The 14610-nt window shown below is 38.7% G+C and overlaps 1 protein-coding gene across 1 annotated transcript in view; it reads right to left on the reverse strand.

Annotated features, from left to right (window-relative positions):
- LOC131185837 (uncharacterized) overlaps positions 1-14610 on the reverse strand; it is a 37358-nt gene continuing 22748 nt past the window's right edge. Inside the window, exons 10-17 of the mRNA XM_058158786.1 lie at positions 8144-8243; positions 7243-7380; positions 6546-6608; positions 5879-5914; positions 5086-5219; positions 4093-4222; positions 2942-3076; positions 1-1406 (exon numbers count right to left, since the gene is read on the reverse strand). Coding sequence (XP_058014769.1) covers positions 1156-1406; positions 2942-3076; positions 4093-4222; positions 5086-5219; positions 5879-5914; positions 6546-6608; positions 7243-7380; positions 8144-8243 — 987 coding nt within the window. The 3' untranslated portion in view covers positions 1-1155. The remainder of the gene's footprint in view (positions 1407-2941; positions 3077-4092; positions 4223-5085; positions 5220-5878; positions 5915-6545; positions 6609-7242; positions 7381-8143; positions 8244-14610) is intronic.

Genomic DNA, 14610 nt, shown 5'->3' on the forward strand with positions numbered 1-14610 from the left:
GAATTTCTCAGTAGCCATTTATTTTCAAATGATGTATAATACACTGTACACTCTAGGTTCGCAAATGAATTGTTCCTCTTCCCCATCACTGCGATATCAATGTGGAGATGTGCCTTAATAAAATATAGTGCCAATGGCACGGAATCTGAACTCGTGTCAAAATTGCTTTGAATTGGTCACAGTGGCTAGAACTCTAAATCTCCCTCTCCTCCCTGCATCATACAAAGCAACCCTGAGGTGATGGTACTAATAATTGCACCAGGATCCTGTCATGGTTCCCATGTGTGCTTTTGAGGATTTCATAAAAATATCTGGGGACAGAGCAGTAAAGGTGGGGGGAATCTCTTCACTGTTTTCAGACTGTGAGAATCAGGTTGATACTTTTTAGTAGAGTAATATCCATGCATCTTACATATATTCAAGAATTATGGATATTTCCTTTAGTATTCCTCTTTCCAAGTTGTAATACAGAAAAATAAAAACTTCTGAAAGGAAAGAAGAATCTGTGCACAGATTGTTGGTTTAACTGCATCTCTTAAAATGCATCTCTCTCAGTGATATTTATGTTTGGAGAAACTCTGTCAAGGTTCAGTTCCTTTCATGCAACATTTTCCCTTCCTTCCAATTAGTTCAAAGTGACATCCTCAGGTTGCAAAGCCTCACACGTTCAGTTTATTTATTTATTATTTATTTATTATTTAAATTTTTATACCGCCCTTCTCCTAGGACTCAGGGCGGTGTACAGCATAAATAAAACATAGATATTGAAAGATTTTAAAATACAATATTCAATTAAGTTCATTCAGTTCATCAGCTCTAGTAATTCAATAATGCCAGTGTATTCTTTGGCTCTCAATTTTATGGTGATATGAGGTAGCCTCATGCCACAACCATTCAAGACGTTCAATCAAATTTATTAGGCTAGTTGGACTTCATAAGTTAACAGTGGATAACATTCCAAATTGAAGATGCTAAATTCTCATGCAAGAGACAGCTGGGTATCCTCCATCCTGAAACTAGCTTTTTCATTTCCGATACCTTTAATTCCCAAATGAAGGCACCCCCTCCATTTATTTGTATTTTTTAATTATATATGCAGTTGTTTGGATAGCCACTAGTAAGTGTTGAACAATTCTGAATATACTGATATTTCACCTATTGAGGTCTAATTTTCATGTCCACATATTTGTAAGAATAATGGTGCCCCTTCCCAGCAGACCAGTTGATGCCATCAGCATAAGAACTATGTTCCCCTTTGTGATACAGTCCATTCAGGTTGGAAGAGTGGCAGGCACCATACCACCAACCTCCCTTGTAACTCACAGCACAACTTGCAGGTTCATAGGTATCATTGTCTTTGTCTTTTGTAGAGAATGCCAGGCCTTTATGTCCTGAGAAAGAATCCCCTGAATGAAGATAATCAGATGAGAAAGTCAATGATTTACTGTATTCTTGCTTTAAGTCACAATGCTACAACAGTGAAAAATGCATATTCTCTGCTAGGAAGAATTCAGAAAATCAAAAATAATAGAATGCATAACTTACATGCAGAAATTCCCTACTCAGTCTATCACATTACAAGGTAGGAATTCGTTATACCATTCTTTGGTTAACCATGGTTTATTAAATAAATCCTAATTGATGAATCATGTCACATGCCAAGCTATAAACCATGGTTTACAAACACAGCTAGACTTCGTAATATCCTAACTAAAAACCAACCGATATAGAACAATGTAATAAGATCACGACGCACTATTATATGAGAGAGATGTAAGTTATATATCTTTAAAATTCTACACGCAGTTCTGGACCTTACTGATTCATTCATGATTAAAGTTAAAAAAAAATGAGAAAGAATCAAATATATACCACACAGGGCACAGTTAGCAGAGAGTCATTTAAAAAAGACAGTATGAAATAAAGTAACACAAAATAATAGAAAGGCAACCCTAAGGCCAAATTCAAACCTTTTTCTTCCTGGTAGCAAAGTGCAACAAAACAAATTTAGCTCCTTTCATAGATATAAGAATGGATCGATCTTTTAACAGAAAATAATTTCTGCTTCAGGCCAGATAGCCAGTTTTGCATGGAGCTTAAGGTACCAGGCTTGGAAACCAAGAAACTGAGTCCTACCCACACCTTAGGCATAAAATCAACAATCTGGATCCTCATTTTACCGACCTCAGAAGAATAGAAGGCTGATCAACCTTGAACTGGTTAGAATTGAACTGCCCAACTGCTGGCAGCTGGCAGTCAGGAGAATTAGCCTGCAGTACTGCATTCTAACAACTGCGCCACCACAGCTCATAAAAGGTCAGAGCAGTCAATACAATTAGTCTTCATTTAGCAATTGTCTCAGACAGCCACCACTCACAGTTTCAATAGAGATGAAAAAGTAGTTTTGTGACCAATGCCCACATTTATGATTTTGCAGGTCTTCTAAAGCAAAGGAAAGCTGAAGTAAGATCATAAGCACAGTTATAGTTTTACTTAGCGACCGCTTTGTTTAACAACTGAAATGATGGTCCCAATTATGATTGCTAAATGAGGACTATTCTGATAGCTTCGTGTGAACACAGACTTAATTGTTTCAAGAGAAGGACACTTGATTAATTAAAGGATGACAGAAAGCCATCAAATGTAATATTACACACAACGGTACCGCAATAATGCATGTTTTCACCATTAGCCATACTGGTAATTCTAAAATTTACTATAAAAAATAATACATTTCTTATGAATAGAAGTGGAAGGCAAAACCATAACAAAGGTTTTTTATATTCATATGATGCCTTGAGGCTTGTGTGACTTGGCTAAGAGCCTTCAGAAAAACACCTGCTGTATATGGCAGATTTTTAACTGTATTAAGATAATTGTATTTTATCATCTATTCTATACCAAGGTACTCAAATGAAGAAGCAGCCTCTCTATTACTCACCCATGTTGCCATCCAAATAGGAGCCCAATTGTAGCTTATAGTTTTCACTTTCATTTGCAATTCTGAAACTGGAATATGTTGCAAAGGTCGTGGAACCATTGAAATCTTCCACATCAATTCGCAATTGCTGTATTCCTAAACACCAAAGCATAGATGTTATTAGAGAATGGATACTAGAGATACAGAAATCCTTGAAGGGAAGCATATTGATCATTGTAGTAGATTTTCATTCCACAACAACATAACCACAGGGCCACCATGATTCATAAAAAGTTAGTTATCATTGCTTTTCAATAGATATGGCTCACAGTGGAATTGTGAGTCATGTCCATCAAAAAGCAATGATAACTAACAACATGGAGGAACAGAATTACAGGAACACCAGAGTTGGCCCAGGAAAATTAAACCACTGTCAGAAAGTCACAAACATTGTCTGGTTGCTTTGCACAATTAGCCAGAAAATGATCCATGCATTGCCACTTTTTCCTTTGCTTTTACAAAGTCAATATTTTTAATAACTGTCCACCTATATATGTTGAGTAAGTCAGATTGCTGCTGGGGTGTCTTGGTTCCATATATGAATATATTAGCCAGAGACCATGCATACATACATATATACATACATACATACATATATGTGTGTGTGTGTGTGTGTGTTTGTAGGTCTTTGGTTATTCGAGTTTTCTGCCGCGTAAAATTTTACGCAGGAGAAAACCCGAATATCCAAAGTGGACCCTCATGAGAAAGAAAGCAACTTTTTCCTTCTCCCTATTTTTAAACATTTTATTCCTGATATTAGTTATCAACTATCTTGGGGAATATAAAACATAAAGCTCTGAGAAAATTTGCAAATTACAAAAAACTTTATTTTCCTCAGATTTATTTATGAATTTGGAATGTATCATTAATCTTTATGGAAGAAAATTTATGAACTGACAGGAACAGATAAGAGGCTTTCTTTTTATACATGTGTCCCTGTGATGAAAGGAGAGTCTCTGGTAATATTAGAGACAGAATCTGAAAGGACTGATATTCATCTTTCCTTGTAAATAAATTCTGATAATGATGAGCATTGTCCAAATAAAAGTATTTAATTTATCAGTTTGATAATTTAATTTATCAAACTGAGCCTCAGGTAGAAATGGGCTTACCAGAGCTGGTGAGAAGATGGATCTTATCATTGCCCAACCAGAATTCTGATCCTTGCCTCCCAAATCCTTTCTTGTATGATTCCCAGTTACGGTAGAAATTGACAGAGCCATCCTGCCGCCTCTGGAAGACCTGGTTGAGAGAGAGAAACTGCTTTCTTAATATTATACCATTTCCACTTCGGTCTCTCATCCTGGCTTAGTAGGTTCTTACTAGGCTACTGCTTTAAAAGTGAAGCTTTTTGGCAGGGTGACTGCATAATTAAAAAGTTGTTTGGAAGCATGTTGTCGGGTTTTACCCGATTACCCATGTTGTCCGTACCTAAAATGCAGTATGAAAGGTCACCTTTGCCTGCCTCACATCTGGAACAAAAGAAAGGAATAAAGAAAAACTGAGGTGGCATAGGATTGCCCATTCTTCCTCTAGAATAAGGATTGCCTTCTCTTCTTTGCAGAGCTTGTGGGGTTAGGGTTCCTGCTGAGGAAGGGGCAACCCAAGGTCTCCTGAACTCTGCTTCAGGCAGGTAGAAGGGAGAGTTCTATAATTTGAGAGCAAGACAAGAAGTAACAGATGGAAACTTATCAAAGAGAGATCCCAGCTAGAACTAAGGGGAAATTTCCTGTCAGTGAGAACAACTTGCTTCCAGAAGTTGTGGGTGCCCCATCACCGGAGATTTTTAAGAAAGTCTGGACAGCCATTTATCTGGAATGGCACAGGGCCTCCTGCTTGAGCAGACAGTTGGATCAGGAGCCCTCCAAGGTCACTTCCAACTATTCTGTATTTTGTGCTCTAACCTAACCCCCTCCAGCTATGCTAGACAGCAACTCTTGAAACTCTCAGTCAGCAGGGCAACAGCTGGGAATCCTAGATACTGTCACCCCAACAGATCTAGAGAGAACCAGGTTGGAAAAAGCTGAGTTAGCCTTTGAATAACTAATGCATTAAAAAGTATTTTCCTGCTTTCATTATGTTGGAAGCAAACATCTCTTACTTACCAACCAGCCCCCTCCATCTACTTCCATGTCACAGAAAACCACCATCACTTTCCCTGTGATTGGATAGATGGTATACCAGCCAGTTAGGGTCTCTCCTTGTTCATGGAGCTCCTTGCAGTTTCTGGCTCTTCCCTCTGAGAGAAGAAGTGTGGTGGGGAGGGGAGAGAAATGTGTGGATCAGTTCAGATTCTCCCTGTTCTGAAAATATATGTGGTGGGATAATTACAGGTTTCTATGCAAGAACTTCTTCTATGTAAGAAGTTCAATAATGCCTATTGTAGGAGAATGGATACACATTGGTATGCAATAATAATTTAAAAATTAAAGAAAATATTTATTTACTTATTTACTTATAAATTTTATATGCCATCCATCTTATATCCAACGACTCTGAGTGGCTTACAGCATATAGGTATAGGTAGATCTTTCAAGACCTGAATAAGACATACAGTATTTGAATATGTAGCAGGTTCTCCAAAGTAGAGTCAATGATTATCAGGGGAGGGATTATTGGAGATACAGTCTAACATTCTTAGAAGACACAGGTTGGGGGAAGCTGATATGTGCAGATGAAATGCATCACAATGATCCTTAAACTGTGATCAGACAATTTGTACTATTCCAAACATCCATTCTAGCCTGTTCAGGCAATTTTGCATGTATTATCCTGAGTGATAAAGGTCAAACAAAGGGAGATCAAAACAAAGATAAAATCAAGCTGATTGCATTTGTGCTAATTATCTGGAGAAGGTTGAAGTGATTGAAAAAGCAAGGGGAGAATGCTTAGACATACCTTCCCATTGACAGCCTTCTAAGCGGCAGGGTTCCCCTGTGGAAATAGGGGAAAAAAATGCTTTTGAGCTGAACAGACTCAGGGCTCCAAGTAAAAGCAAATATGAAGGTGAGAACTATTTCACAGTTTCTCCTCAACTTACAACCATTCATTTAATGACCATTCTGAGTTACAACAGCACTGAAAAAAATGACTTATGACAACTGTTGCAGCATCTCTGCATTCACATGATCAAAATTCGGAAGCTTGGCAACTGGCTCATATTTATGATGGCTGCAGTGTCCCAGAGTCCTGGCATCAACTTGGCAACTTTCTGACAATCAAAGCCATTGGGGAAGCCAGATTTACCTAAGAATCATCATACTAATTTATAACAACTGCAACAACAAACTTCTTTAACAACTGTCTTTGCAATGGAAATTTTGGGCTCAATTGTGGTCATATGTTGAGAACAATCTGTTTATCAACACCTCTCTTTATGCAAGTTCATTATCTATTTTCTTGCCTAGAGGAAGAGACCTGTAGAAAATATACCTGCAAAGAACTTGTTTTGCAGAGTGATCACCAAAGTAGAAGCTTCAGTAAGAATATTTGTTTGGAGGCCAAAAGGCTTTAGGATTTCCATATATCTCCCTCATTAAAAAATAGATCTCTGGAGATACATTACCTTTGTCTCCTTTGTCTCCCTTTGGTCCAGCTTTTCCAGGTATCCCAGCAGAGCCCTTTTCACCTAAGGAGAACAGAACAAAGCTCCTAAAAGAACACCTGGAATATACCAAGAGCTTTCCAAATCTTGTCTTTGTAAAAAGCAAGAGGCTTTTATCCCTCAGTTTGCAAAAAGGAGGCCACAACCCTTCGATAAACAGGAGAACTACCTATACACTTTCCACATAATGGAAGAACGTATAACTATTCTGATTGTTTTTTCAGGTTTTCCTCATCTTTGTCAAGCACTGCAAAGACCATAACACCTTGCTAGGAAAGAACTGATTGATCCCTGGAAAGGAAGAAAGCTAAAGGGCATAAGAATAGTTCTTTTAACAAAATGATACAATCCATCCTCCCTAAAAAAGAACGAGAAGTTTCAACTGCAGAGGCATTCCCAATTGCTACTATTGTACAACCATCAGCATTTTAAAAATTTTCTTCCTGACCTGAAATTGTAACCTTGCTAGTACAGCACCCTCCCTTCCTAGCTGGAATTTGAGGGGCAGGGCATGATTTTCATCCCTCTATCAGTAACCTTGGTGATGCTTTCTCCAACACCCTTTCTAGAGTGTAGACAATCCAGGCTATGAGTTTCCTAATAACAGAGCAAATAAGCTGCTGGAACTCCTTGACAACAGAAGTAGGCATCAACTTACCTGGGGGGCCCTGAGGTCCTGGCTCACCCTTGGCCCCGGAAAGTCCATTTGTTCCTGGTACCCCTGGAATTCCAGGTATCCCTGCCTGGCCCTGGAGAACAATCCTGTCACTCCCACATTGTGCTAAGTTCTTCAGCTCTGAAATAGAAGAAAGAGTATAAACAGAGTGAGAATAGACAGAAGCAAGAAGGTTTTCATCAGAGTCTGACAAGTCACACAGTGGCCCTAGCTTGGATGCTAGAAAACCAGGATGATAAAGCAGATAATATTGGGTTTCTATTATGGGGAATTCTGGACAAGTTCACTCTTATTTTTTACTGAGCCTTTGCAAGCTTTTAAAACTTGCATTTGTTTGAACTGCAAGAGGAAGGATGAGAGGGGCAGGAGAACAATGACATGCACAGGATACCTAACATGTACACATTTTTCTTTCAAATATTCTAGTTGATTACCTTACACACTTTTTGGCCAAAGATAAACTCCACTGGTCTATTTCTTTCTGCATTCATTAAACCCTTCTAGAACAGTTGTAATTTCACTACAGCTCCTTCTGTGGGTCTGACAACTTTGCCCCTTGAACATCCATTCCTCCCTCTGGCCAATAACCAAGCAGAAATTGACTACTAGACAATGCCTTCCTCACATTGTTGTATTTGGGTTTCATAATGAGGAACATGAGGAATGAGGAATAACAAAATTAACTTTAGCCTGGAGGTGTGGCAAAGAAGCCAAACAGCACCTTCTCTAAAGGGAAGGGAAGTCCCAGGGGCTGGAAGGTGAAATGAGAGGGGAGATGGAGTTCCTACTAGTGATGAAGTCTCCTGCAGTTGTGGGAGAAGCTCTCTAGACCAATCTATCTTAATGAACTGACTCACTCCAGAAAGGACCAATTGAGACTCACGTGCACAGCAGCTGGTTTCTGTCTCCTCCTGTGTGGATAGTCCCCTCTCTGCAGACAGAGCAATCAGGAATAGGAAGCAAAAACCAATCCAAGTTGTCATCTTGCCTCAGGGAACCTAGTTTGCTCTCCTTTAACTATGTCTTTGAGCTGGGCTGGGGGTTTAGCCGTTCTTGTATTTATAGCAATGCCTATTAGTTCTGTAAAAGGAGAAATGGGGAAATAATAGAATTTCCTTGCAAAAGTACAGGAGAAAATTATGTTGAAAGTCTTCTCTTGCAACACTTGCTTTCACAAATCTTGGCAGCGTTTATGATGCAGATGAGGGATAGATTTCTAGAAAAAATAGAAATCCTTGCATCACATTACTTTCCCCGCCCTTTATTTATTTTATTTTATTTATTTATTTATTTATTATTTAGATTTTTATACCGTCCTTCTCCCGAAGGACTCAGGGCGGTGTACAGCCAGATTAAAACAGTGCAATATACAAATTAAAACAACAGTTAAAATAACATATTATATAATTGGCCGAAAATTAAAACCATCAAATTTGACCCAAAAATAAAATACCCCAGTTAAAATTCAAAAAATTTAAAAATTTAAAAAAGTTAAGCCAGTCCCGCTTGAATAAACAAGTGCGTTTTCAATTCACGGCGAAAGGTCTGAAGGTCAGGTAGTTGACGCAAACCAGAGGGAAGTTCATTCCAGAGGGTAGGTGCTCCAACAGAGAAGGCCCTTCCCCTGGGGGCCGCCAGCTGACATTGCTTGGCGGATGGCACCCTGAGAAGACCCTCTCTGTATGAGCGTACGGGTCGGTGGGAGGCATAAGGTAACAGCAGGCGGTCCCGTAAGTACCCGGGCCCTAAGCCATGGAGCGCTTTAAAGGTGGTAACCAATACCTTGAAGCGCACCCGAAAGACCACAGGTAGCCAGTGCAGACTGCGCAGGAGCGGTGTTACCCGGGAGCAACGTGTGGCTCCCTCAATCACCCGCGCAGCTGCATTCTGGACTAACTGAAGCCTCCGAGTGCACTTCAGGGGTAGCCCCATGTAGAGAGCATTGCAATAATCCAGACGAGAAGTGACAAGAGCGTGAGTGACCGTGCATAAGGCATCCCGGTCAAGGAAGGGACGCAACTGGCGAACCAAGCGTACTTGGTAGAAGGCCCTCCTGGAGACGGCCGCCAGGTGTTCATCAAAAGACAGCCGTCCATCCAGGATAACGCCCAAGTTGCGCACCCTTTCTGTTGGGGCCAATGACTCGCCCCTAACAGTCAGCTGCGGTTGCAGCTGACTGTACCGGGGTGCCGGCATCCACAGCCACTCCGTCTTGGATGGATTAGCCTGAGTCTGTTTCTCCCCATCCAGACCCGTACGGCTTCCAGGCACCGGGACAGCACTTCGACGGGGTGGAGAAGTACAGCTGAGTATCATCAGCGTACAGCTGGTAACTCACCCCAAAGCCACTGATGACCTCGCCCAATGGCTTCATATAGATGTTGAACAGGAGAGGCGAGAGAATCGACCCCTGAGGCACCCCACAAGTAAGGCACCTCGCGGTCGATCTCTGCCCCCCTGTCAACACCGTCTGTGACCGGTTGGAGAGATAGGAGGAGAACCACCGATAAACGGTGCCTCCCACTCCCAAACTCTCCAACCGGTGCAGCAGGATACCATGGTCGATGGTATCAAAAGCCGCTGAGAGATCTAACAGGACCAGGGCAGACAAACAACCCCTATCCCTGGCCCTCCAGAGGTCATCCACCAACGCGACCAAAGCTGTCTCCATGCTATATCCGGACCGGAAGCTGGACTGGAACGGGTCTAGATAGACAGCTTCATCCAGGTACTGGGGAAGCTGCCATGCCACCACACTCTCTACAACCTTCATCATAAAGTGAAGGTTGGAGACTGGACAATAATTACCCAAAATAGCTGGGTCCAGGGAAGGCTTCTTGAGGAGGGGTCTCACCACCGCCTCTTTGTCCTTCCTTGAGCATTTTCTATGGAACAATGTGGATCTGTATAGTTATTTCATGCTTATGCTTATATATACTGTATGACAAAATAAATAAATAAATAAATAAAATCTTTAACCTCAGTTATCAGAGCGAGAGGAGAAACATGAGTGAGCTGCACTTCAGGTAAATGAATATGTCAACTTTTACAATTTTCCTTCTTGGATAAATACTCCCTGGCGAAGACTGACAATACCCCAACTAGGTCGCAAGTTGATTGTATGTAATTTAAGAGCTGTTCATTAATCTCTTCTGCAATTTTTGTATGTTTTTATGGATTATAAATGTATTTTACACCTAGACAAGTATGAGTATAGACTAAATTGTTTTTAAAAATATACAGAGTGAAAGAAAGGTTAGAAAGTAGATCAATATCCAGAAAGTAGATCAATATCTATTAGGCTTTTCTCAAAAAGCCATGTGTACTATCCTAGCCAGTCTTGCCATAAAAAAACAGGTCAAATAAAAAAAATCTTGTAATGGTATGTGAGAAAGATGTTGGAACAATAGGTGAAGATATATTAGGAAGGGACAGCATAGCCTGCAGCTAGAGAGTGGGCAGGGCAAGAGACCCTTCCTAGTTTTTCCATTGTAGAGGAGATGGTTGGAAGAGAGAATTGTCCTTCTGCAACATCATGCTTTACACCTGCATCACTTAGCAATGGAAATTTTGACCCCAATTGCCGTTGGAACCTGAGGACTACCTTTCCATGCTATTAATGTGGAAAGGTGAAGCTTTTATTCTCTCAGTCAGTAAGACAACCGTCTTCTTTTCACACCCCCAGGTTAATTTTTTCCATTCCAGGTAATGGTTAGGTTTTTTTCTGACTTCAATTGCAATTTCTGTGTAATTGGTACTTAATGAGGGGGGGAAGGGAAACATGCAACTGAAACCCCATGCCTTTTTAATTTTTGAAGAGTCAGTTGGAGATGGATAACTATATCAACTTTGAAAACATGGGTAAATTAATAAAGTTGCCATGAATATCATTGGATACTTTAAAAGGGGTGGAGGTTTGATCGTGAAGTCATGGTTGCCATGTTGACTTTTTGATCTCCCCCCATTGGGACAGAGGACAAAATGTCAGTGTATTGAATGTTTGATTAACAATGGTTTGCTCTGTTTTGTCTGGGATAGGGAATTGAGAAAGATAAAAATATCACTCGACAGCCTGATTTTGAAGCCAGAATGAGCTACAGTTAGCTCAGGAGAGAACAAACAAACCAATACAGAGCCCAAAGGAAGACAGCAATCAGGTTCCAATCTGTGATGACTTGCTCTACCAGGGACTCTGTCACAAGGAAGGTTCAAGCAACCAGGGCAGTCAGTTACCAGAAATTGATGTCCCTTCCAGCTTTGGAGCTCCTTCTTAGGAGATCTTTTGCTGAAGCTCAAGTCTCCCTGCTTAAACTCGACAGTGTTCATCAAACCTGGCCCAGCTTCCAAGTCCACCCAAGTCTATTGAGCTTGTTCAAGGAAAGCCCCATTCATGCTATTCAGGAACAAAGAGTGTAAGTACCTCGGCATCTTTAGATAGTCAATCTAGCACCTCTCTAACCTTGGAAGAAGAAGCTGGACGTCATCCTTGGTATAATTTGTGTGTTTTTTTTCTTTATACTTTTTTACACTTTTGTCCCTGTTCTTTTTTTTTATTCCTTATCATTTCTTTATGTTGTTTTTAATGTTTATGCTTTGTAAAATACAATAAAATTGTTTAGAAAAAAGAGTTGCTTCACTAACATGAAAGTTCAAGTGAAACCGACTTCGAAGTTGCCTTAGAAAGTCAGGCACATGTGTGTGCACACACACAAATAATCTTTCCACCACACAAAGTCCACCATCAAACAGAAACTGCTGCGTTGCTTGACTTACTTCCTCCAGTACTTCCTGTGTTTCATCACATACTCCACTTCAGCTTCCTTCATGTCTGCAATATCAGGCAAATTTCTTTCTTTTTTGTAAATGAAATCTTTATTAATATTTAAAATCCTAAAATACAAGTTAAAATATATTTATAACAAAAATACATCCGCAATAATTATACAATTCAACGTCATTCTGACAGTACATAATTCTTAACTTTGTACATCTATTCCCACATATTCCTACTTAATCAACATATTTAAACACATTTTGTATCTTATTTTATTCTATACATTCCTTATTTTTAATTTCTATCCATTGATACCAATTTTCCCAAGTTAAATAGTATTCTGAGTCTTCCTTATTATTTAATTCTAAAGTAAGTTTATCCATTTCTGCACATTCAAAAATTTTCTGGATTATTGCACAGTCTCTTGGTATAGTGGACATTTTCCAGGCTTGTGCGAGTACGATTTGCTGTGGTTATGTGAATAATCAAATATTTAATCCTTTTAGGGTAATTTCCTTTAATATTCCCCAGAAGAAACAGTTCAGGTTTCAATTCTATACTACAGTGTGTGATTTCTTTTAGCCATTTTTGTATTTTAATCCATAATTTTTTGACTTCTGGGCAAAGTCACCATACATGGAAATAGGTATCTTGTACTTGTTCGCATTTCCAGCAATTAGGTTTTAGATTGGGGTACATTTTTGTGAGTCTTGTTGGGGCTAAATGCCACCGATAGAAAATTTTATACTAGTTTTCTTTATATTCAGCAAATTTTGTTAATGTACAGTTTTTCTCCCAAATTTTTTCCCAATCTTCTAACTCAATGTTGTGTCCAATATTTTTAGCCCATGCTATCATTGATCCCTTTACGATTTCTTCTTCTAAATCAAAATTTAATATATAATTATATATTTTAGATAATTTTTCTTCTGGGCCTGTTAATAATTTATCTAATTGTGTTAATTTTGGTTCAATTCCAAATTCCTCTAAATCTTTTTTGTATCTAGATTACAATTGAAGATACAGCAATCAATCTATGATTATTACCTGTTCCTTTAATTCTTGGTTAGATTTTAATCTTTCTCCATTGTCCAAAATTTCATTGTATTTTACCATTTTACCAATATCTAATCTGTTGGGGTAGATCATTGCCTCCATAGTGGCCTGGTATTTTGAGATAATGCTTCTTCCTAATTCCCTCCCAAGTCTGTATCAGTGAATCTCAGTGTATAAGGCAATAGTCTCATTCTATTTGTATATTTTTACAAAGTCAACTTAGTCAATATTCAACAGTCAATATTCAGCAAATTTTGTTAATGTACAGTTTTTCTCCCAATTTTTTTCCCAATCTTCTAACTCAATGTCATGCCCAATATTTTTAGCCCATGCTTTCATTGATCTCTTTACAATTTCTTCTTCTAAATCAACATTTAATAAGTAATATATTTTAGATAATAATTTCTCTTCCAGGCCTGTTAATAATTTATCTAATTGTGTTAATTTCGGTTCAAATCCAAATTTCTCTAAATATTTTTTGTATCTAGATTGCAATTGAAGATACAGCCACCAATCTATGATTATTCCCTGCTCCTTTAACTCTTGGTTAGATTTTAATCGTCTTCCATTTTCCAAAATTTCATTGTATTTTACCATTTTACCTATATCTAATGTGTTGGGGTAGATCATTGCCTCCATAGTGGATAACCAGCCTGGTATTTTGAGATAATGCTTCTTCCTAATTCCCTCCCAATCTGTATCAGTGAATCTCACAGTGTATGTCTATAAAAATATGAATGTGAATGTTTCTTATTCCTGGTTCCATATGAAGGCATGCCACTCCATCTGAAGATCATGTCCTTCCAGTGTTAAAATTCTCCTATTCTTTAAATTAATCCATTCCCTAACCCATACCAAACTTGCTGCTTTATAATAGGTTTCCCAAACAGGGAGTCCAAAGCAACCTCTGCTTCTTCTTTCTTGAAGTGAAATTAATTTTATCCTTGACTTTTTTCTTGCCCATGTGAACTTTATAATCATTTTGTTTAACTCTTTAAAGAAATTCTTATCCAATTTTATAGGAATCGTTTGGAATAAATAAAGCAATTTTGACAAAATAGTCATTTTAATTGCTGCAATTTTCCGTAATAGTGACAACTGTAATTTCCCCTATCTTTCCAAATCTTTCCCTATTTGTTGTATTAATTTCGTATAATTATCCTTTTTTAATGCTGAACATCTTGCTCTTAACCAAATACCTAAATATTTCACTTTTTTTTATGATTTGAAGTCCCATCCTTTCCTCAAGTTCTCCTTTTTGTTTTTCTGTTAAATTCTTAACTAGCATTTTAGTTTTTTCTTTGTTAATTTTAAGGCCCTCCGACCCCCCAATATTTCTCTATCTTACATTAGTATCGGTCCAGATTCCAATGGGTCTTCTATAACAAATACCATATCATCTGCAAATGCCTGCACTTTAAATTCTTCCTGTTTAATTTTGGTTCCTTTTGTTTCCATTTTCTGTCTAATTCTCTGTAATAATATCTCAAGGGTCAGGATAAAGAGCAGAGGTGACAGAG

Source organism: Ahaetulla prasina, chromosome 1 (assembly GCF_028640845.1).
Source record: "Ahaetulla prasina isolate Xishuangbanna chromosome 1, ASM2864084v1, whole genome shotgun sequence".
Taxonomy (NCBI): domain Eukaryota; kingdom Metazoa; phylum Chordata; class Lepidosauria; order Squamata; family Colubridae; genus Ahaetulla; species Ahaetulla prasina.